Genomic DNA, 22,753 nt, shown 5'->3' with positions numbered 1-22,753 from the left:
TTAAAGAAAATCTGCAATAAACAACATTGGCTTTTTTCCCATTAATTACATATGGTAATTAGATTTCATTTGATGCATTAATTATATGATAAACAGATGCAGTACTGGAGGAAGTTAATAAAATGGAAATAAAAAATGCTAAAAACAAAAAATTAAAAACTAAAAAGGAAATAAAATCACATCAAAAGGAACGTTTCTGCCGGGTGCCATAACGTGATTGGACATAGCAGCATCAACACCATTTAAGTGTGTCACATGGATCGGTGGGCCCGACAAAGGTAGACTGTGTATTAAGGGCGACAGATAAGCCCATATGCTCTCAATTCTCATGGCTCGTTGGCCTCTTTTGGTTGTTACTACCGCGTGGGGCCCAATACTGAAATTTCTTTACGTAATGCTCTCTCTCTATCTCACCCGTGCATTAACCAATTTTCTCTATTTATAGTCACTCACCCTCTCTATACTCTCATTGTCTCACAGTCATCTCTCTCTATCTCTCCATTTACTCCATTTTGTATTCTTGGCAACAAAAGCTATCAGGTAAAAGTTTACGAGAACAAAAAATGGAACGGAGCAGCATCTGCGCTCTGATCTTCATCTGCATTGCGGTGGCTGGGGTCGGCGGTCAAGCCCCTGCCGCAGCTCCCACTAAAACACCGGCAAAACCGACAACTCCAGCTGCACCAGTTTCATCACCACCCGCCGCTGCAACAGCGCCTCCAACTACACCAGTTTCATCACCATCCGCCGCTGCAACAGCGCCTTCCACGTCCAAAACCCCAGCCCCAGTGGCGACACCAACAGCGGCTCCACCGAAGGCAGTTTCATCTCCGCCAGCTGAAGCTCCCAAGGCAACTCCACCCAAACACGCGGTTCCAGCTCCAGTTGCAACACCTGCTTCGTCACCAGCGGCAGTGACCGCTCCACCAACTCCAGTTCCGGTGAGTTCTCCGACCTCTCCAGTCCCGGTGAGCTCTCCGCCATCTCCTACTCCTACATTGCCTTCTCCGGTGTCGGCGCCGACAACTTCTCCGGCAATTGCACCGGCAATTACCCCATCAGCACCTGTGTCGGCACCACCTGCGGAGGTACCTGCACCTGTACCGGCGCCGAGTAAAAAGAAGAAGAAGAAGACGAAGAAGCACCACGCACCGGCGCCGTCTCCCGTTCATGTGAGCCCTCCTGCACCGCCCACTGAGGCGCCTGGGCCAAGTTCTGACATTATGGCTCCCGGTCCAGCTGCGGACGAGAATGCGGTACGTTCCTTGTCCTTCCACACTTATGCTATGGGCTATGGCAAAAGGGCCAAAGCCTAAAAGTTAGAACTTAGAAAGTAGGTAACGGTCGACCAAGCGTAGGCCCCACATTTGGCTTTGTCAGCTGTCAAAACACTTTGCCAGCTGGGGGGGTTGGCCGGTCGGGGTAGAGGCTAAAATTTCTTTAAAGATGACACAAATCTCGAGGTGGGCAGAAGCAATAAATAGACACACGGACTCAGCACTGGGCCTACTTCTACCGTTTGCGGCCCCACACACCCTGTACGATATACTGTTTATCCCACCCCCCCCCCCCCCAAGTGCATGATAGCAGCTGTAGTTGCCTTGTTTATATGTGATTTTTTGTTTTTTTTGTTTTTCACTTTCAAATCTACAACGGTTCAAATATTCAACCACGGGGTCACATCTGATGATTGTATGTTTGGACCTGTTGGTCGGGGCCTGACCCTTGCACAGTTCGTTTTAGAACTAGTTCCATAATTTTTTTGCTTTATTAATAAAGTATATTTGCTGTGGTGTTGCAGAATGGAGTAGAGAAGATATGGGGCTTACAGAACATGTTGTTGACTCTGGGAGGAGCTGCTCTCCTCTGCGCTTTGTTTGTGTAGTAGGCGAGAGGCAGTAACGTACAGCAGAGCAGCCCGATCTTCTCAGTTCTCTCATATAATTCTCTTTATTTTTGGTTGTATATTTCCCACTTTTTTTTTCTGTTTCAAATTTGATTATTATTGATATTGATTGGGGGCGGCCACTGAGCTATTTTCAGATCATATGGTGGGTGGATCATTACACATTTGGATGGGATTCTTTCAGATAAAATTTATGTTTTCCCTGAAGCAAGGAAAAGTGGGAGCATTGCTTCGTAATTTATGTAAGAAGGAAATTATTTTTTGTTGGGTGTGATATATGTTATGTAAAATTTGAGTCAGATCTATCTCTCTCTCCTCCCCACCACCACCACAAGGCAGAAACAGGACTACAACAGGTTGGGGTTGGTTCGGGCTTGAGTTTAAGCTAGGCCCAGGCCCAATCCAACCCTGACCCACCCTCAATTTGGGTCAGGTTGACCCTGATTGATCCTGGCCTGAGAAAAGAAGAAGCACATAGATTGTTAGCAAACTAACATTTTCCATAGTGAACTGTGAAAGGTAACAACAGTTTAAGAAAATCAAAATATCAAAGTATTACCAGACTTCTTTAGTTCTAGAACCAAAAACATCTAATATGATGCATTCTTCTAATCATATTACAAAGGATTAAGGTCATTAGAGGCAGTGACATTGTCATTGATGTCATGACCATAATATGGATATAAATCTAATGTCTTTTTTGCATCAACTAATTTGATGAAAGTAACACAACTAGTTAAATACCTGTAAGAGTGTATTATGTGTAATTTGATTAGTGTTTCCATCTTTGTTTTTGGATTCTCACATTCTTGCACATAAATAGGAGGATGGAAGCATTTGCACAGATCTTACTTGATTGTTCAAAGACATATTCAATCCCATCAAATCTAACACAAGATTTAAAAATTTATCATTTCTATCAAACAAGAAGTATAGGTAGGGTCGAGCTCAGCCTAAGGCCTCAACCCTGACACGGCTTGGTTCTGACCCTAGAAATTCCCAACCCTGACCCACCCCTCAGAGCCAAGGTATCTCTGTCCAGGCCTTGTTTGGGCTTGGGCACAGCTCGAGTCAATGGGGCCAAACTTGCACCCCCAACCAAATCAATGAAAATAGACAGAAGATTCCTAGTGGTGTATCGGACCAGGTAATTTGGGATAAACATATCAGTGTTTAACGGTTTGATTTGATTCGGTTCAACATGTTTAGTGGTAGAAATCAAAATCAAATTGTTTAACTTAACGGTTTCAAAAATGAAACATTTTTTTTGGTAAACAGTTTTGATTTGAATGGCTTTATCAGCTTTTTTTGTAATTTTTTGTATTCTAATAATGATTTCTTGCTCTTCTAATAATATTTTATTGAAATGGATGAAAACTTAACATTGAATTGAAATGTTTATTGTTATATGTTTTCTTTATAATATTATAAGATTATAGCTGTTTATATGTTTTTAATAATTATATATGGTTATAATTGTTTATTGTATATTCTAATCATGAATGACTTAACTTACTATATATGTATGTATGTATTAATTGATTTTAAATGGTTACCATTGGTTTAAACGGTTTTAAAATGTTTTGATATGATTTAAACCATTTAATTAAATATTCAAAAAATTAAAATAAAAAATGAACCAGTTATTAAACTTTTTTTTACAGTTTTGAACGGCTTGATTTAGTTTCGATTTGATTTTGAAACCCTTAGATAAACCACATAAATAGTTGATAACAAAATGATCAAAGATTTTAATTAGAAAGAGGTGGCTCAACTATCATTAATCTCGATTATGATTTTTCAACTAACATTTTAAATAATGGAGAGAGTTTCCTACAAGAAGAAATTTATGCACTACAACCATTGAGGAGTTCGAAAACGATATCATTCATATGGGAGACCCCACATGGTTAGATTAGTAAAGAGGATGATAAAAAAAAGGATTCAAAATCATAGCTATGGCACAATTAACCCATAATTCTCGCGTGTGATTTATCTCTTTGAAAACCATTTTTATCAAATAAAGGGATATAACCCAGGAAATACCAGTTTGGGGTTCACATCAAAATCTTAATGCATTCGGCAAAGGATAGGCCAAACTCCAAAGGTATATTAGACACAATTAAGGTCCCAGATAACCGATGTTCAATCAAGTAGAGATAAATATAATATCAGTTTGATAAGAAGATAGGGTAGTAGTTCTCATACTCATCAAATTAAGGTCCATCATTATAGCACATAGGTAGCCTCAATTTTTTTTTATAAGTACAAGACAATGGGGAAAAAGAAATCTATTCGGGAGTGCGGAAAAGCCCAGATAGAGAGGGGAGGGGGTGGCGAAATGACTGCCCCACCCTACATGAAAGGCAAAAATGCCACACCTTTTAATGTTCCATGCACTCTCCTATTGGCTCATAGGCTGGTGCAAATATGACTAGGAGAGTCAAACCCATGACCTCCTGGGGGGCAAGCACTTCAACCGACAAGCCTCCGAATTAGCGTCTGTTCACATTTTTCATTGATTTCAATTGAGTTGTTTAATGAGATTTTATAGAAATTTTAAAATTTATGGGATGTAAATTTGGTTTATAGTTTTAACTATGGTTGAACGATGATGATGTGAATTTGGGGTGCAACTAGGCGAGGCTGGGGTTGGGTTTTTGAAAACCCAGGCCCATCCTTGCCGGGCTCAAGACAAGCAAGATTTATCCCATATAAGGCTTCAGCCCAGCCCAGGCTGGTCCAACTCCAGGCCTAGAAATCCAAACCCCTTCCCCAATCCAACCCCAGCCCAGATGTGGGATTGGGGAGGGAGGAGTTTTGAGTCCATGACAGGGAGCTCTCTTCTGATTGTGGGTTAGGCTTGTTCTGCACTGGCCAGCCCAATATTCAACAACAACAATTAGCTTGTTCGAAAACTCTCGTGGGTCGGCCGGGCCAGCCCGGGCTGTTTGGATCCTTGGGGCATGCAATTAAACAAGGACTGTGTTCTTTGGACCCAGGCCTCCTAGTGTGAGCTTTAAGGTTAGATTGTTGGATGAACTGGGCCTACCTCATCCAACCCTGACTCCAATTACTATGGGGCCGTCCTAAATATCTAGACCACAAGGGGAATTTGGGCATGACCCAAAACTGCTTTTCTTCATAGAATTACAGATAAGGACTTGAAATTCAACATTTTAGGGGGGGTGGGAGGTGGTGGTCCAAAGAGTTTTAAGATTAAAACTGAAAAATTGGGACTGGATCAGCCGGAGCAGCCGAGGTCAATTCTGATTCTGACCGATCCCTGTATAGATGTGTTTGGTATGTATTCTTAGAATACATTCTAAGTCGATTTTGCATTCTCGACTTGGAAATTGGAATGCATTTCATGAATGCATACCAAACACAGTCGTTCAAAAATTGGAAACGGATTGTAGTAAACCATGGCAGATCTTGATTTTAGACGTTCCAATGCAACCGATCCAGAGGTTTTTCTTCCTTGATTGCTGGGTTTTCATAAATAGAGGATCGATTCTAGGGTTTCTGAGGCCGATTCCAATCACATTGAGATCGAAATCAGCACTTACCAATTCAATCCCGGATTCCAATTTTCGTGTCCTTGATTTGGAGTCAACCATCCCTTTAGGTTACTCTCTTCTTGCTTTGGCCTTATCAAATTACCAAGGTAGGTGCTTGGAATTTACTACTGGCAGTGATCTATGACATAGTAATAAAAACACTATAAGTTATCTTTAATCAATGTTCATAGTTGTCACCAATTTTTTTCCCCAATCAGATCAAATCATTGTTGGAACTGCATAAATTGAAATAAGAATCACTCAAGGTGCTCTGATCCAATTTAACCCAATTGTTCAGAATTAATCAATTTTTTTGCAGAGAGAATCAAAAATTAAAAAAAAAATAGGAAGCTTCTTTGTGACTATCAGACTCATTCCCCAAAAAAGAAAAATTTCTCAATTTAACTCTCATTTCCCAAAGAACAGTGTATGTTCTACAAAAACAAAGATGGAAACGCAAAAACATGTCAAACAAAACTATTACAAAACTAGAACAAACAGACAATGGCTTCCCAAAGTCAACAAAAATTACCGAAAACCCTTCTCCAATGATATATAAAAATTGGGAAAATTAGATAAGAAACTATTTTTACAAAAGGATTCAACTCTTCCTAGTGGAGTTAGTATTTTTTTTTTTGGTGGGAAATTTATTAATAATTAATTTCAAACTCCTAAGTACCAAACAGTCCCTCAAAGTTAGGTCAAACTTAGATTATTAAGACACAGAATAATCTTTCCAAGTTCATCTAGAACTGATGCCTTTCATCATAGGAAAGGAGAAGGAGAAGGGCAGTTCCATAATTGCCAAAACGAAATATTGACATTCCCCATAATAACTATAAACAATAATCTAGATTGACTCATTGAATGATAACTCGTGCTATAATAAATTATATTACTATTAAGAAGAATTTCTCGAATTATTTTTCTTCTTCTTCGAAGCATTTAAAGGTTAACACCTACAACTCAAAGGCTTTAAATTCCCTTTCATGGTCCCCCTCTTTATAGTTCATAGCTTGTTTTAACTAGGCAGGAAGAGAGAAAAAAAATAAATAAATCATTGTGAAAAGTGTAAATTATAGAATGGATAGAGTTTCCATTGGATAGGGATAACCGGATAAGCCATGGGTTTGCTGAAGTTTAGGGCGTATTCTCATTGTATCCAATGGCTTTATGGGAAAAGGCATCATCACCAGAGTATTAGACACAATTATACCCTTGACTTTAAGGGTGTCAATAGGGACTGTTCTGGGTAACTGGGACGGTTTTTAATTGCTTCTGGTCCTTGGGGCTAATCTCAGAACCGTCTTATTTATTAAACGGTTTCAAAACTAGGATCCAATTCCGTTTAATAATGGGATGGTCCAAGTCTGGTTCATTAATGGTTCTTGGCACTTCGAAACACTCAAATAAGTCTAAAATTTATAAATACACAAATAACTTCCCAAAAACATACAAATAAATTATTTTTTGGGGGGTTAAACAAGGCATACAAATAATTGAATATAAACCATAAGCATACCAAAATCATGCTGTCTCATTTAGTAATTGGTCCCACACATAAACATGAATCATTTTATGGACTAGAAGTGAAAGAGAATTTTAGTAACAAAAGAATCTTATTACAATTGAATTTTGTAAAATCAGCTTCCAAAACCATCCCATATAATAATGGGACATATCAGTTCCATGAGTTAAAAGGTCAATTTTAAGACGGTTCCTTGTTCTGATCCCAAATTGTATCAATAAAAAAAAAAGCAACCCTTAATTTACACAGATGCCCTCAAGATGCTTTTTGATAAATGTCTGACAAATTAGGAGTGCATGCGTAATGCATTCATTTATAGGAAAGGATTTTCTAGGTGGGCTGATCCTAAGAGGGTTCTCTAGATAGGCCTTCGTTCTGCCATGTAGTATATTAGATGGAGCTATAATTTTATGGATAGATGGACCTCGGAGTCTCCTACTCGATCACATTTTAAGTTTCATCACAATCAACCATTTCTTTTTATATATGGAGTCTCCTACTCATATTTTCGTTCATATATGGAGTATAAAGACAAAACAAAAGTTTTCATGCATCGTAGGTGTTACAGTGCACGAAAAGTACACCCATATAAGGTGATAAATGCTCTGTCCCCTACTATATGAAATTAATAATACCCCCACCTTTTTCCAATACTTGTTCAACATCATCCAAATATTTCGATAAAAAATTCTCGCTTGACCATGGGTGAAGGAAAACAGCCTCCTAAAAATGAAGTATTCCAAAATGTAAATGACTGAAATACAAGGATGCATTAGCATATACATCAATACATTTCTCTAAGTGTCGAATGGTCAGAATTGCAACACTACTTCCCCACATGACCCGCCTAAAAAATCTCTCCAAGTGGAAACACTTTTTGCCTTTCATATTATGGACTTTATGGTCAACTTTCATCCATCTCGTTTGTACTACAAAAAATATGTAGTTTCCTCCATCTTGTCACCTTCACTCTTTCCTCCTCTTTCAGATTCCAAAACTTCGCTATTTGATATTTCATGCTTATGCTCTCTTTGATATTCACCAAAGAGTCAAGAAATAGGAAAAATAAAAGGGAATCCCTCTCTCTCTCGTCAGAAATTGGAAAAAGTAGGGACATCAAATCATTATGGAGAGGAAACTTCCTCGCTGCTGCCCCTAGTTATTGTATTCAATAACACACCACAAGCGGGCTCTTGAGGGTGTTTCACTGAGCTCTGCTGAAGCATGAAAATATATTTAGATTTAAGACTGCAGCAGCCGACGCATCAAAAGAAAGGTAAAGCTTCAGAGGGTCCCCCCCCCCCCCCCATCCCTCCCACACCCCAAGTGCCCTTTTACCCCGTGCCTTCCCCTCCTGCTGCTGTGGTAATTCGCACACATCCATATACTTCAATGGGTTTAGGGAAACAAGAAAAAAATGGAGAGGGAAATCACAATTGTTGGACCTACCTTCACCACTGTCACTGAGCTTTCAAAAATTCTAAACCAGACATCAGAGCCTGTCATGCAAGTAAAAGAAATGGGGAGATTTCAACACTAGAAAGATGAAATAGAAATCTCAACATTCGATGAAGAAAGTTGGAATGAACAAATCTGCAAATGACCCAAGAAAGCCGATAAGGTGAATGGTATAACTATACTATATAAGCATTACTGTCTGATGGAAGACATAAAAGTTCTGTTTACATTTTCTTTCAACAGCATTGAACAATCCATGACTGAGATGCCCTGATCAACACCAACATTTCCGTTACAGTAGGTAAGAAAAATTAGGTTTCTATCTTCATCATCTGAGAGCTCTGGGATCCAGAATAATCCCTTCCCCCTCCTTTACCCAAACCAAAAACTTCTACATCAATCAAACAAACACACTAACAAGACACAAACCCAAGCACATAAACAAATCTTAAGAACCAAAGGACATCAAGTAAGGAGCCACAACAGCCAGCAGCTGAATTCTTTATCGCCACCACCATCAGTAACATTCCGGCACGAAAAATTAGAACTATTGAAGGATAGTGATTCCTCTCTGAGCCATCAAAGCATCACCACGATCCTCTGTTGCATGGAAGGTACATTGAAAAAACAAACCTCCATCTGTTCTGTCCCCCCCCCCCCCCCCAGGTGGAAAACAAAGAGCCCCAAATCCTACCCTGTATAGAGTATAAAGATTCACCCAAGCTGTGAATGTGTGAATAATTATGCTCTATTTACAGATTTACACATCCCCCAACTCGAAAAATTTTCAATCAGCTTCGTTTCCTACTCTACTACCATTTTACCACCCACCCCCACCTCCTAAAGTCAGTCTAGGTCTGTCAAAGCTAACTAACTACTCAGTATTGTATGAACAAACTGCCATGAAGAGTCCCTACATCCAATTAGACGATTTCCATCTTCCACCTGATGTTCTCATGGTTGCTATCATGAGATATCTCCAAAAGCAGCAACTTTGGCTCGATGAGCAGCTGCCACCAAGGCCTTCCCCCTCTCACTCTGAGGGAGCTCACAAGTCTCACTCACAGATCCGCCTCTAATATCAGCGGGAGGAATGAAACAGTCCATTGACAGGCCGGGGACATTAAAAGCCACTTCTTCAATAGTCCATGCCTCTTCCATCCTCGTCTTGGTATGACTCATTGCCATCTCCCCAAACCTAAATAGGGTCACCACCGAACGGCCTGAGTGGGCAATCATGATACCTTCGACAGGTCTGTAATCATCAAGGAAGGTATTGAAGGTAGTCTCCCAGTACACAGCATCACCTCCATTGGACTGAATGCGGGTGAGATGAGAGTCTTCCATGTGTATGAGGAGACCCGTTTTCTGGCTGAAGTATCCAAACAAGACATGCCTTATGATCTCTGCTGGCCCTTCACTCCTTGCTTTCAGTGTCTGCGGATCTGCGCATAGTTTGAGGATGAAGCAATCCTCCCCATTAACATTCTTCTCTCCAATACACCGAGCATCCGCAAACATGCTAGCCGTGGTCATGGGATCAAGACCCTGAAAAAAATGAAGCCACATGGGTAAATGATCAAACGGCTATCACCAAAATCAAACTACATCTGAAGCAGAAGAGATGAAGCAATAGAGAGTCCCAGGCTTCACCTGTAGTGCACGACGCAGAGGTCTCACAGGGCCTTTGGCCGCATGCGCTCCGAGCCATGGGGTGTGCCTCCAGACGAACTTGCCATTGCAGCCAGCATGAACCTTGCTACCACCAACAGCTAGCTCCACATACCACATGTCAGGGTTCATCTGCCACAGCACAAACCCACCAGATTCGGCTGCTCGGGATGTATTCCGGTTCTTTACAACCTTTGTGGCCGTCTCGAACTCAGAGGCCACCATCTTCAACTTTCCCATGGCATAGGCATTGCGGATTGAGCTCTGAAGCTTTTGGCCTCCAGATGCAGCCGTGTACTGCTGCAGTATGTACTGAGCCGACGAAGTTTCCTACAATATCCAGAAGGCCAGAGCACGAATCGAATCAATAGGACTTCAAAAAATTGCTGGGAAAGAGGAGAAAACCACAAATTCAACTAAAATTGTTCCAACAGAACAAACAAATACTGTCCTTCCCTTAAAACAGCTGCAAAGGGAGTAAGTAATAGACTACTTTGCAAATAAAGAGTAGTGAAGAAGGGAGGACAAAAAGAATGAATTGAGCACCAGTGTCTCAGGATGGCCGTTTCACCTAAGCAAAAACAGACATTCTTATACAAATCCAAACCCAAAAGCAAAAAATTTCGAACAATCAAACTAACCAGCAACACAACCACTCGGGGTCCCAAATAACCATTTCTGATTTTTTTTCTTTCGGGGTTATAGTAAAGAACCATTACTTTCTGTAAATTAAGGAGGACGAAAGATAAGTTTGAGACACAAACAGAGAGAGAGACTCACAATGGGAGTGTCTTTGATGCTAAGGTGAGGCAATGGGTCGGTAGTGCAAACGTGAACGGGCGCAAGAGGAGCACCCATGACGCCGAGCAGGAGCCTCAGATCGGAGTGCTTGTAAGCAGATGAAGAAACAGAGGGTGCACGAGAGAGCTGCCCTATCATCCAGTGGCCCCACCCTTCTCTCTTAGAATCCCCTCCTCCATCACGGCCGTCGGGATCAGGCCCCTCCATCAACGGCGTCAGCGTCTCCCCCACTGGCCTTAGGCTCCCGGATCTCGCCATCAGCGGTTCAGGAGGATGCGAAGTATGCTGCTTCCTCCGTCGGAGGAGCCCCGACATGGGCGAGCCACTCCTGGCGGGGCTCTTCGCCCTGGACCTCGCCGGGGACAACCCTCTCACCACCTCCTCCTTGAGCGCCGAGAAGAATCCTTGTTTTCTCTCCATCTCCCCCTAAAGCCCCCCAACCAACCCCCGAACAAAAAGAGAGAAAACCCACTAACCAAATAAGCAGCAGAAGAAGAAAATGAGGAAGAAACCCTTCTTTTACTTCTCTCTGTGTCTGCAACCACAGACGGAGAACCGAACACTCCTCATAGACGGATCTTCTCCGAAGGTTCGTGATGTTTCAGAAGAAAACCCTAATCGACAATAGAAGTTATAGCTGAAAATGGTGAAATTGTTTGCACAGTTTGAGTGGGAGAATGCGAGAGAAATGGAGGAAGACTACTACACTACTACTACTACTACTCAGAACTATCACTGCAAGAGCGAACGCTTTGAACTTTGAAGAAAGGGAACAACCAAAAAGGGTTTCGGCGAGAGCGATACCCATATTCTCGTGGGGTTAGATAATAAAAACAAGGGAAACAAAATTAACCATTAAAAATTAAAAATATATTTTTTTATTGGTATTTTTTAAGTACTTTTCTTATTTTTTTGGTAATTAGTAAATTAAATTAGAAAAGGCTTTAGCCGTTTGGCGAGTTACGACAAACAAACGCCAGAGAGAGAAGGAGGGCGTTATCTTTGTTGGAATAGACTCAGAGACAGCTGACAGCATATATTCTGCGCCGTTAGGGAGTGAGGCTGGATCCGCTGGGCTGGAGGCAGTTGAGACTGGAGAAGAATCACAAACGGCGTGGGATTTTTTTTTGATTTTTTCCTCTCCAGTTAAATACTAAGATACGGCAATCTTTTAGATCCGTCACAGGTATACCGTAAAAACGGTTTATTATTTATGGCCATGGTTCTGTACGCTTCGTACATGGGATGGTCGGACCACTTTAATTGCCCAGAGACATGTATGGACCCGGTCGATGCTTGTTATTCCTCCCTCCTTTCTTTCTCTCTTTAATCTCTTTGGGTATGAACCCGTTTTTTGGGTCACCAATATCTCTTCTCAACTGTGATAAGTTGTTGGGTTACCAAAAAAAAACTGTGATAAGTTGTTAGGTCCGGTTTCCTCACCATAGATTTAGTTAATGGTATCGGTTGCCATTGATATCGATACTGATTTCATACTAAAATATTTTTTTCTTCATAAAAAACTATAGGTAAGAGATCACTACTTGGTTGTGTGGCCCCTGCACCAGTGCGGGTGCCAAAAAAAAAACACACATGGACATCAACACGGATGATGCTTTTTATTTCAAGAGCAATTGGGTGATTTTCTCAAAACTATATTTATGCCATATTGATCGATCCATATCGGCAATGGCCAATACAACCAATGTGATATCGATTCCTAAAACCATATTTTCCACCAACCAAGAAATGAAACCAAATAAATGATATATTGAAAGCATTTATCTTATTAGACCATATCCAAATTTATTTGCATCTATGCTTTATGATCTTGGTAGCCCCCTTTTGCCAACATAATAGGTTTTAACGTTTAAAGAATTTTTTTTGGGTAACAAATAATACTTAAAGAATTAAGCCAATAGAACTAACTAGATTGATATTGTTGGGGTTAAAAAAAGAAGAGAATTAAGAATGAATGATTGCAATAAACACAACAATTGTTTACCCAAAAGTATAATAATAAACACAACTATTCTACTAAGACATTCGATTAACAGCCTCATTTCCACTTTTTCTTTAACTACTAGAGTGCAAATTAAGGTGCATCATTGAAAAATCTATAGAAGAGTTGATATGTGTAATAAAATTGTAGGAAGAGAATCTAAACACTAGCGTTGTGCAATAGAATTTTATACACTAATATTTTATTGACGTTTACCAAAAATAGAACCAAATTACACGTAAACTTATCCTCCTACATTACATTTTTTTTTCTTGTACCCAATTTTATAATTTGTGTTCCTTTTCTTATAGATTTGGTAGGGAATGACGTTCATGTTACGCTTATTTTCTACAGTTACTCCATCAATCAAAACCTTCCAAAAGAAGAACCTAAACTGCGGTTGAATTTTAAATTTCCAAATCTCCTCAAAAAAACCTACTATCAACTTTATTTTTAATAAGAAAATTGATAACAATACGAGTGGTGAAAATACCATTCCTATATTAAGGGCAAATTGTATGACCACATGTTGTATTAAACTTTCTCTACATGATTTTGACATTTCAATGAATTTTCATTCTTTTATTTTATGACATGGTAATTTTTAGCTAAACTTCAACCTAACATGTGGATTAAGGATGGTATTAGATTGTTGTGCACCCACTTTGGCTAATTGCTATTAAAGTTACACTTTACATGTGGATTAAGGATGGTATTAGCTTGTTTTGCTCCCACTTTATTGCTATTAAAGTTACAGTTTCATAGTAAGATGCAACTTCTTGTCATTAAAGTGATGAACTAAAAGTTGTAACTTTCTTTTAATTGCCCCTTATCTTACTATCATAAGTTATTTAATGCAATAGTAATGTAAAATGACAGGATTTCCTTTATTGAAAAAGATGTGTCATCTCTTTAAAAGGTCAAAAAGTAAAGGCAATAGTTTTCATGCATAGCCATACTTACATTCAGTATGGTTGAAAGTGACTAAAGACAAGCTCGACCACACGTGCACCCGGGGGGGGATCATCTGTGCACGAGTCAAGTCCGTAAAAGTAAAATTACATTTTGTTAGTTCACTACTTTGGTTAGAATAAGATTTTTCCTTCATAATATTACTACCAAAAGTTTCTATTCCTCCACCCACAGTGAAAGATTCACCCACGAGTGGTATAATTAGTCCTTCTATTTGTTGGAGGTCCGAAATATCCTTTATTATTTTCACACCCATCCAAACACAATAATAACCATCTGCTTCACCGTGGCTTAAGCAAAACTAAGTCTCTAAAGACCTGATTGATTGATAGCATAGCAAACATGGACATTGTTATTGTAGACACTGAAATTGAACCGCGGTACTTACAATTATCCATAACTATCCTCGCTCTTAGCAACATAAATATATGTTCAAAGCGAAGCCCACCCATGCAATCCACCCTTTCTGCACTATCATGTATGATTGACCCAAGAGGTGGGCTGTTTTTTATTTTGAACCAAGAAATTAGGTTATTTGGTTTCACTACTCTCAAATTAAATTTAAAACATTTGGTGGGACAGGAGTGAGGAGACACAGATGGTTTTGCTTCAAGATGAAGACATCCTCAATCTCCTCTAATAATTAAAAAGACAAAAAAGGAGACAGGAAAAGTTGCCTATATAATTTGAATCTTTATTATAAATTAAAGTTCTTAGGTGATCAATAGAAAAAAAAAATTGATGTTTTACAAAAAATTTAATATTCAATTAAATATTCATATGGTAAGGTTATTCCATGTCAATCAAGTGGTGGCAGGTTCGAGTTGAGAAACAGTCTCTTCGAGAAATGGGGTAAAATTGCGTACGTTATAACTCTCTATAGAGATTGTAAGAAAACTTTCTCCTACTCATATGTATCATAGTGTTGGTGATGATTTCATTCGCCATTGGTATCGATGCCAATACATATCAGGCGTTTTAGTATCGACTTTAAATCAAAACAACCTTTTTTTTATAAAAAAAAATATCACATCCACAACATATCAATCAGGTATTAATATTGTTCATGGTCAATATCAATATGAATCAATCGATACAATCAAATCGATACTGATTCCTAAACCCGTGCTCAGAAAGGTAAAGAATGAAACAACCAGAAAAAGATACTAATATCATATACAAATGAAACATCTCAATTCCAAAATAAATAGTTTATTTTAGTTTTTTTTTTCTTTCTTAAATAGATTTAACTACGTAGTTCTGAAGTCTAATCTCTCTCTCTCTCTCTCTCTCTCTCTCTCTCTCTCTCTCTCTTTTTCTAGGTAAGATTTTAAAAGTCCAACCCATTTGGCGTTACTATGTTCTTCTTGTCTACCCAGTACCCACTCTTTTTTATGTTTGTTGACATTTATAGGAAAAGCTTGTCCCAGTTGCCAGAGGAGAGTGTTTCTCTCTCCCTCTATCTTCTATACGAAATTAGGGAAGTTGTTCTCTATCTGGGAATGTGGCCCTTGTGTTAGCGCGAGGAACTAATGAGAGTGCACATGAAAGCAGCATCAAAACAGAGACCGAATTTCCATTCTTCATTGGGGTTGGGGTGATTATTTCAATCCATCATGTGTTTGGACCTCTGGGCATAGGAACCACTTCCGAACATAATGCTTTTTCCAATGAAATAATCTTACAGTCTTCCTATATAAAGCCGAGGCATTAGATCCCTAGGTCGTGTGGGCCTTACAAGAGAGCATAGCCGACTTGGCAGCCACCCTTTGCTCTTTCTTTGAACTCTCACTCACGGGTTCTTATCGAGGGATCAATTAGGCTGAGAGACCCAAGGAGGAGACTTCACTGGACCGAGAATGAGCATCTGAAATACAAGCACGGGAGGATGGGCTAGGGCTACATTAGTGTGAGGGGCCAATGAAAGCGAGCGCAATAGCATCAATATGGATAGAATGTTAATTTCACATGGGGCAAGGTGGTAATTTCGTATGTTCATATAGATAGAAATTTTAATGGGTTCTTTGAAATCAATTTTTTTTTTTGGAGGAAAAACACTACTTGGTTGCGTGGCCTACGTGGTTCTTGTGCCTAGGGTCAGAAAAATACGAAAGTACTACGCTACCCCATGGAAAAGCAGAAATTTCACCCCAGATGATGCTTGCATTCATGCTTCCATTGGTCAAGGTGCTTTTAGCTCTAAAAGCCCTGGCAGCGATCTTTCTCTCTTTTTTTTTTTTTTAATAATAAGATATAAAGCGTTTATGTGTATTTTTGGACGGCCCTCGGACGATGGTCAATTTTTATCGTCTCCTGTTACGGCATGATGCTGTAATGCATCGTGTGGTAGCTGCAAAGACCATGTATACCATGTGAGAACCGCTGTGCTATATGACCTCTGCAACCACCGCATAATACGTTACAACACCGTACTGTAACAAAAGAGGATAACGATTCAACGATGATCCGTAGATGACGGCAGGCCCAGACCACCAACAACAACAACGTACATAACTTACAGTTTTAACGCGTTAACGCAAGTGCTGCCCCCGAAGCTGCCAATTTCTTTCTTTCTTTCCACCTTTAATCACGTACAAGTAGTAAAGTGGAAAAAAAAAGAGAAGATAAAGGGTCGAGAGAGAGAGAGAGAGAGAGAGAGAGAGAGAGAGAAAGAAAGAAGAGAAAGAAGTGGGGACCACATCTAGAATGAATAATGCTTTTGCTTCCGCCTTCCGTTGGTCCATATCTCGCATTGGCTTCTTTGTTGTTTGTTAGGCGGAAGAGTTCACAATACTTTTCCATCTTTTTTTTGACTTAGCTACCTATTAGCTAGTGCTTGCCTGGCTGGTTTACACTCCCCTCCTCCACAGGCCACAGCCCCTGCAGTCTCTTCTGATCACAAACTATGGCACGTGCCTCGTATGTAGGGGATCCCCTGGTTTAGGGGCCCACTAGGGAAAAGGATTGGTGGTCCCATCCTCTTTCTTGGCAAAAGATCAGATTTTTTTTTTACTAGGTTCACGTTTAACTGTCTGATCTTTTCTAGGTAAAATTTTTATTTTGTGGTCGGTTCATTCATGAGAGTTTTCCTACATTGTACAACCTATGTTTCATATGAAAGTATCATTTAGTAAATTCAACTGTTGAATTAGGAAGGACATGATCTGGATTAATCATGTGTTAAATTTTTTTTTTTTATATAAAGATTCAATTATTTATTATCTATCAATTGGCATATTCTTCTTGTATTTTTATTCATTTATTTATTTTTTTTAAGTATAATGAATAATTATAACTTTATATTACTACATTATTAAAGTATCAAGAAACCTATTTTGTACACAAAATTTGGGTTCTAATTGATCTTCCATGTGAAAAATATGAGGACAACCACTTAACACCTATTATCTGAAAGACCATTAGACTTGTACCATGATAATAATAATAATAATAATATTTAGAAAGAAGAACATTATCTGGTCACATGCGGCACATAGCTTCTGTGTCCAGACACAGAACTGTACGAAATGACCACCATGCCCCATGGAAAGACGGAAATTCTTGGGGATGCAGCGATCATTTCATGCGGCCTTGTGTCTAGAGCAGGGACCACACACTGCATGTGACCATATAGTGTTCTCTATCCCTAATATTTATGTGGATCTATTGTTACTATTATTTTTTCACCATTCAATCCAAACAATTAGGAAGGAATGTTCAAGATCAGCCAAACATGCTGGAATTTTTTTTTTCCTTTTGGAATTAAGGGTGAGTCTGAAATTCAGATAATGGTTCCCAAATCCGGCCCAATCATCTCTAATCTGTTTATGGAGTAAGGAGCAGCTACTTACTGGTAGTCCAAAATGACAGTGCTGACCTTTGAAAGTATAATAAACTAGATTAAGAGAAGTGACATAATACTAATTAATATTGGTTCCAGCACAGTTAGGTATCCAGGTCCCTGTGATGAAGAAGAGATTTTAGATAATCCGATTGCTTGAGGCATAAGGGTCCTTGATGAGTTAGAGGGAGTGTTAATTAATCACACTTTGAATCAAGAATAATATGCTTCAAATTTATAAGCTACATATAGCTTTCTATATTCTGCTCCAAAAAGCAATGACTCACCCAACTAACAGTAACAGTGATAATAATATATAGTATATATAGAGATCTATTCTGATTTATTATGGGGAGCAGATTCTGTGAGTCTGCAGAGTGTACAGCTTTTTAATGGCAAAGATGGGAGCCCACTTGGAGAAGAAGAAGAAGAAGTAGATAAGATACATCTTATTGGGTTCATGAAGACAAGAAAAAGGTGGAGAAGATTTGAAGAAGAAGAAGAATAACCTAATGCATGCTACTACCATTACTAGGGATGGCATGTCTTTACAACTTGGAGTGTCAGAGACCCAAACAGAGATAAATAAAAGCAAAGCCAATATCCATATTTATTTCGTAACTTTTACCCATTACAGAAAGCAAATCTGGCTCATTCTGTAATTCCGTTATTTTCCTTGTATTTGGAAATGGAGTTGTTGGTAGTGTAGTTTGGTGTGTCACTCATGTGTGATATAATTAACTTAGAAGAAACCGAGAGAGAGAGAGAGAGAGAGAGAGAGAGGGATTTTTCATATATCTTTTTCTTCTTTGTATCTTTGCTGTTGTCGTCGTTGGCAGTAGGGAGTATAATTTAACAATTAAAAACAGAGGAGTAAGGTTGGTACGGTGAAGAGAAAATGGTAAATCCTGTCTCCTGGCCTGCAGGTAACCAACCAACCGGGTTTTAAGTTGTTTCATGAGTAACGTATTGATTAAGCAACTCAACAGTAATGGTGTACGTTGGAGATCGAAAATATCTGATCGATAACAGAACTGGGACGACGTCTAACCCTATCTTTTATATCTCTATCTCTGAGGGGACCCTTCCTACCTTCCTCCCTCCCTTCCTTCCAAACAGGCAAAGATTAAAAGCTAAAAAACGAAAAACTACAGTGATCGAGCACACACAGTAATATCTCACAATTCACAATTCACAATTCACAATTCACAATTCACAATCACAAGGAAATTAAGAAAGAGAGGGAGAGAAGAGTAGATAACAGAAGTGAGATTTACATGTTTTATATATATATATTGGGGATCTAAAAAGGGAATCGTGAGGGAGTTTAGTTGCCTCCAGCTCGCACATATATATTTAATTTTGTTAAACTGAAAAAGTCTATTATTGATTATATATATAATGAGAGAGAGAGAGAGAGAGAGAGAGAGAGAGAGAGAGAGTCTTTTTCACCGACCCCAAACTGTGCCAAAACGGTAGGAGACACTAAGATTGTTCCTCTTATCCTCTTTTCTCTTGAGACCAGTTTCCCATATCTAACTCACCAGTCCTTCCCCTTTCACTCCTCCTTTCACTATTTTCTAATAATAAAGACCCTTTTCTAGAATCACAGTGTGTGTGTGTTTGAAGTGAAAAAAGATAAAATAAAATAAAAAGGGCAGAGAGAGAGAGAGAGGAAGAAATGTGAACTGAAATGAAATAATTAACCATTGTTTTGGTTTGTTTCGTTTCGTTGTGAGTACTAATATAATTATTAAGGTTTAAGTGAGAATTGGATTGGATTGGATTGGATTGAATGAATGGATGACCAGTCAAAGTCTAAGTCAAATCCACCCACCTCCAACGGTCCAAGAATTCAAACCTCAACTACCCCTGGGCAGGGCCAACCCCACATCTTAATTTCGAGTTCAAGTAAATATCAAATGGCAAACACAAATGGGAGGCGGAGGGCTTGCCATTATTAATTAGGAAGAGACAACGCTACGTGGTCGCGAGCAGCGCACAGTTCCTGTGCCCAGGCGTAGGGCCTTATAAAATAATCATCGTGTCTGGAGGAATTTTCGCCTATCCATGGGGTTGGACGGTCATTTCATGTGGCCTTGTGTCTAGGCGTATGAGCCATGCAGTGCATTCGATCATGTAGCTTTCTTTCTCCCTATTAATTATTAGAGAGAAAGAACCCTGTCTGGTAGTGTGGCGTTTGTTTCCAAACAAAAAGGGAAGCGAAATGGCCACCTACTCTGTGATAGCAAAAAACCCCACCCTTGTTTATACTCCTGTTCGTGCTATGATTGGCCCCCGCGTTGTTGTCACAAGGATCATGCTACCAGGCAATGAATCCTCTCCCTAATTATTATTAGCAAAAACTACTCTGTGATAGCAAAAAACTCCACCCTTGTTTATACTCCTGTTCGTGCTATGATTGGCCCCCACGTTGTTGTCACAAGGATCATGCTACCAGGCAATGAATCCTCTCCCTAATTATTATTAGCAAAAACTAATGTTGTTGGGTCGCATGGTCTTATACCCAAACATAGGAGTGCGTAAAATTATCCTCATTCCTGTAAAATAAAAAATCTCTTCTATGTTGATGCCTTAGCATAAGGGCCCAGGACCCCATGACTAGGCAACGGTCTCTTGCTCTTATTATGATTAGGGCAAGAGATCGTTGTTTGGTCGTGTAGGGTCCACACCAACATGGGATAATGAGAATGCAAATTGATGCATTAACATAGCTGCAGGTTTTTTTATTTTTAAAATTTATGGGAGCAGGGCTATACTTTCACGTGCTCCTATGTTTGGATGCAGAAATCACGCGACCAGATAATATTCTTTTTCCCTTATTATTGATTGATTGATTATAGTATCTCATCTTCTAGTTCTGTTCTTACGCAATGGCACAAATGTGGGAATATCCCATGCCAGATCACTATATCAATCATGAAGTGAAAATCAATTCCATCAATAGAAAACCCACATGCTCAGGCATGAGAGAGTGTCAATACACAACCACATAATCAAATGTGAGAAGGAGTTGGAAAGCATTCCCACACATCTGCATAGAAATCTTTTGTTTTTTGGTAATTCATATGGTGTTTGTTTTGTGAGAAAATGAATTTATTTTACTTTCATTTCTTGTCTTCCCAAGATTCAAACCCCATGGGCTTAAATTCTAAGATAATCGGACAAAGACAAAAAGATTATGGACGACCCAAAGTATCATTTTTCATACTTTCTCCTCTGGCTTATTAGGACCCACCATTCAAATTAGAATAGATTTGATTCTTAATTAAGCATTGGTTTATATTTGCTTATTTAAATAATTTAATGATCATCACAGATAATAATAATGCACTTCATACAGTATAATACATCAGGTAATCAGAAATTAGATTACATGATCTGGTCTTGTTGTTTCCTTTTACTGGCAACAACACATGGTTTTGGATCACATGAACTTTTGGTTTCAATAAGAAGGACTAGGTCTAGAACTAGATCTATTCTATTACTCTATAATAGAATAAATTAAAATTAAGTGAAAAATATATATTAAAAAAAAAAAAAACCCTAGAGAATCCATAGATTGCAATCTCATCTAACCTTTTTAAATAGGATTTTACTAAGCATGTCAGAAGGAAGCTTTAATCTGACTGGGGTGTTCCAGATTCCAATAGGAACCCATTGGAAGCTAGGAAGTTGGAAGCAAAATATAGTTATAGAGGTCCTTAGCCTTAGGTGGCTTTCAGCTTTTCGTCCTTAATTATAGGTCACAACCCTCATATCACCAACCAAATGTATTCTTTGTCTGTATTTGATATCGGATCCGTTTGGATCTCGTCCCAACCCCGCAATGCATGCTAAGATATTATCTAGACTTCCACCCAATAAACCAGGGGTGTTAAGACAGACCAGCTCGGTTAAACCGATCATAAACAGTTGGATCGAATTGAAATGATCAAATTCTTTATCAATTCGAAAAAAACTAATAAATTTTGACTGTTTTGCACTTTTTTGTCAAATATATCGGCTCAAAACCATACCAACCAATGTATTAAATAACAAAAAAGATCAAAATTAGACCAAACCCAGCATTTAACACCCTTTGCACTCACAGGATAATGAGGGGGCAATGGCCAGGTTTAATTATTTTAAAATAAGAATATGATGGGGGTAAAGTGACAGGTGTGGGGTTCATGGTCGGGCCGGGTTGGGTCAGGCTAAAGATTCAAGTTGCTGTCACAAAGCACAATTCACATGGGAAGTGTTAGTTATGGTCTAATGGAGCGGATCTAAGATGCTCTCCCAGTCTATATCCTCCACCGAAAACACATTTTAATACTTAGGCTTTATCAATTACCTTACCACCTACCTCATGGCTCATGGCTCATGGTCATCATCTCTCTTTCTCGCTGTTGGTGTCTTTCATATTAAATTTCTCTTCGTAGTCTATAAAACTTTGTTTGGTCATCGGTTTTAGCTATTTACCATATCTTTTGCAACGTGATGGAAAGAAAAAGAAACCCAATAAGAATCTCTACCACCACCACCACCGGAAATAAAGGAGCTTGGTTTGTTTGTTGGAATAGATCTGTCTTTGTCGGAATGAGACCTTGCAACTGTTTCATTCCAATTAATCAATCAATCAATCAAATAAGATCTTCTTTAGCTCCCCTCGTGTGGTGCCTCCTTCACTAACAAGTCTCTTCCTCTTCTACCTGCTATAGCTAAACTTTAATTTCAGGAGAGGATTGATTGGCAAGGCGATGTGTTATAACCCTGCACAAGGAGCACACCAATGAGGCATGACGGAATAGTTTCGTATGTAAAACGGCAAAATGATCATTTTGTATTTTGGGGGGTGTGGGGTGTAGTTTTTCATAGTGGCTCAGAGATTATTTTTCCCAAGATAAATTTTTTGATTATCTCATCAAAATATCTAAGGCTGTGTTTGGTATGCATTCATTCTAGGTCGATTTTGCATTCTCGGACAACAAAAACAACTATTTTTATTCCT

General features: G+C 39.1%; 3 protein-coding genes across 3 annotated transcripts in view; 1 reads left to right on the top strand and 2 right to left on the bottom strand.

The window, feature by feature from the left end:
• The window catches only part of LOC122657668, a 30,538-nt gene extending 16,870 nt beyond the window's left edge, over nucleotides 1–13,668 (bottom strand). Inside the window, exons 1-2 of the mRNA XM_043852442.1 lie at nucleotides 13,662–13,668; nucleotides 450–456 (exon numbers count right to left, since the gene is read on the bottom strand). The gene's annotated coding sequence lies outside the window, so the exon portion shown is untranslated. The remainder of the gene's footprint in view (nucleotides 1–449; nucleotides 457–13,661) is intronic.
• On the top strand, nucleotides 507–1,971 carry LOC122657667 (lysine-rich arabinogalactan protein 18-like). Its single transcript, XM_043852440.1, has 3 exons — nucleotides 507–699; nucleotides 745–1,256; nucleotides 1,802–1,971. Exons 1-3 carry the CDS (start codon nucleotides 564–566, stop codon nucleotides 1,883–1,885), a joined length of 732 nt encoding a protein of 243 aa, XP_043708375.1. The 5' UTR covers nucleotides 507–563; the 3' UTR covers nucleotides 1,886–1,971.
• LOC122657666 lies at nucleotides 8,617–11,533 on the bottom strand. The gene is made up of 3 exons (XM_043852438.1): nucleotides 10,904–11,533; nucleotides 10,106–10,453; nucleotides 8,617–10,000 (listed from the first exon to the last, which is right to left on the bottom strand). The coding sequence occupies exons 1-3, from the start codon at nucleotides 11,342–11,344 to the stop codon at nucleotides 9,419–9,421; spliced, it is 1,371 nt and encodes a 456-aa protein (XP_043708373.1). The 5' UTR covers nucleotides 11,345–11,533; the 3' UTR covers nucleotides 8,617–9,418.
• Nucleotides 13,669–22,753: the final 9,085 nt, after the last annotated feature.

The sequence above is a fragment of the Telopea speciosissima genome, chromosome 4 (assembly GCF_018873765.1).
Source record: "Telopea speciosissima isolate NSW1024214 ecotype Mountain lineage chromosome 4, Tspe_v1, whole genome shotgun sequence".
NCBI classification, from domain to species: Eukaryota; Viridiplantae; Streptophyta; class Magnoliopsida; order Proteales; family Proteaceae; genus Telopea; species Telopea speciosissima.
This window is presented reverse-complemented; position numbering and strand designations above follow the sequence as displayed.

Coding starts and splice junctions, on each gene's coding strand:
- LOC122657666 (XM_043852438.1), bottom strand. CDS start 11,344: ATGGAGAGAAAACAAGGATTCTTCTCGGCGCTCAAGGAGGAGGTGGTG. Junction 10,454..10,903: donor GCATCAAAGACACTCCCATT/GTGAGTCTCTCT, acceptor TGGATATTGTAG/GAAACTTCGTCGGCTCAGTA. Junction 10,001..10,105: donor CTCTGCGTCGTGCACTACAG/GTGAAGCCTGGG, acceptor CATTTTTTTCAG/GGTCTTGATCCCATGACCAC.
- LOC122657667 (XM_043852440.1), top strand. CDS start 564: ATGGAACGGAGCAGCATCTGCGCTCTGATCTTCATCTGCATTGCGGTG. Junction 700..744: donor TGCACCAGTTTCATCACCAC/CCGCCGCTGCAA, acceptor TTTCATCACCAT/CCGCCGCTGCAACAGCGCCT. Junction 1,257..1,801: donor CAGCTGCGGACGAGAATGCG/GTACGTTCCTTG, acceptor GTGGTGTTGCAG/AATGGAGTAGAGAAGATATG.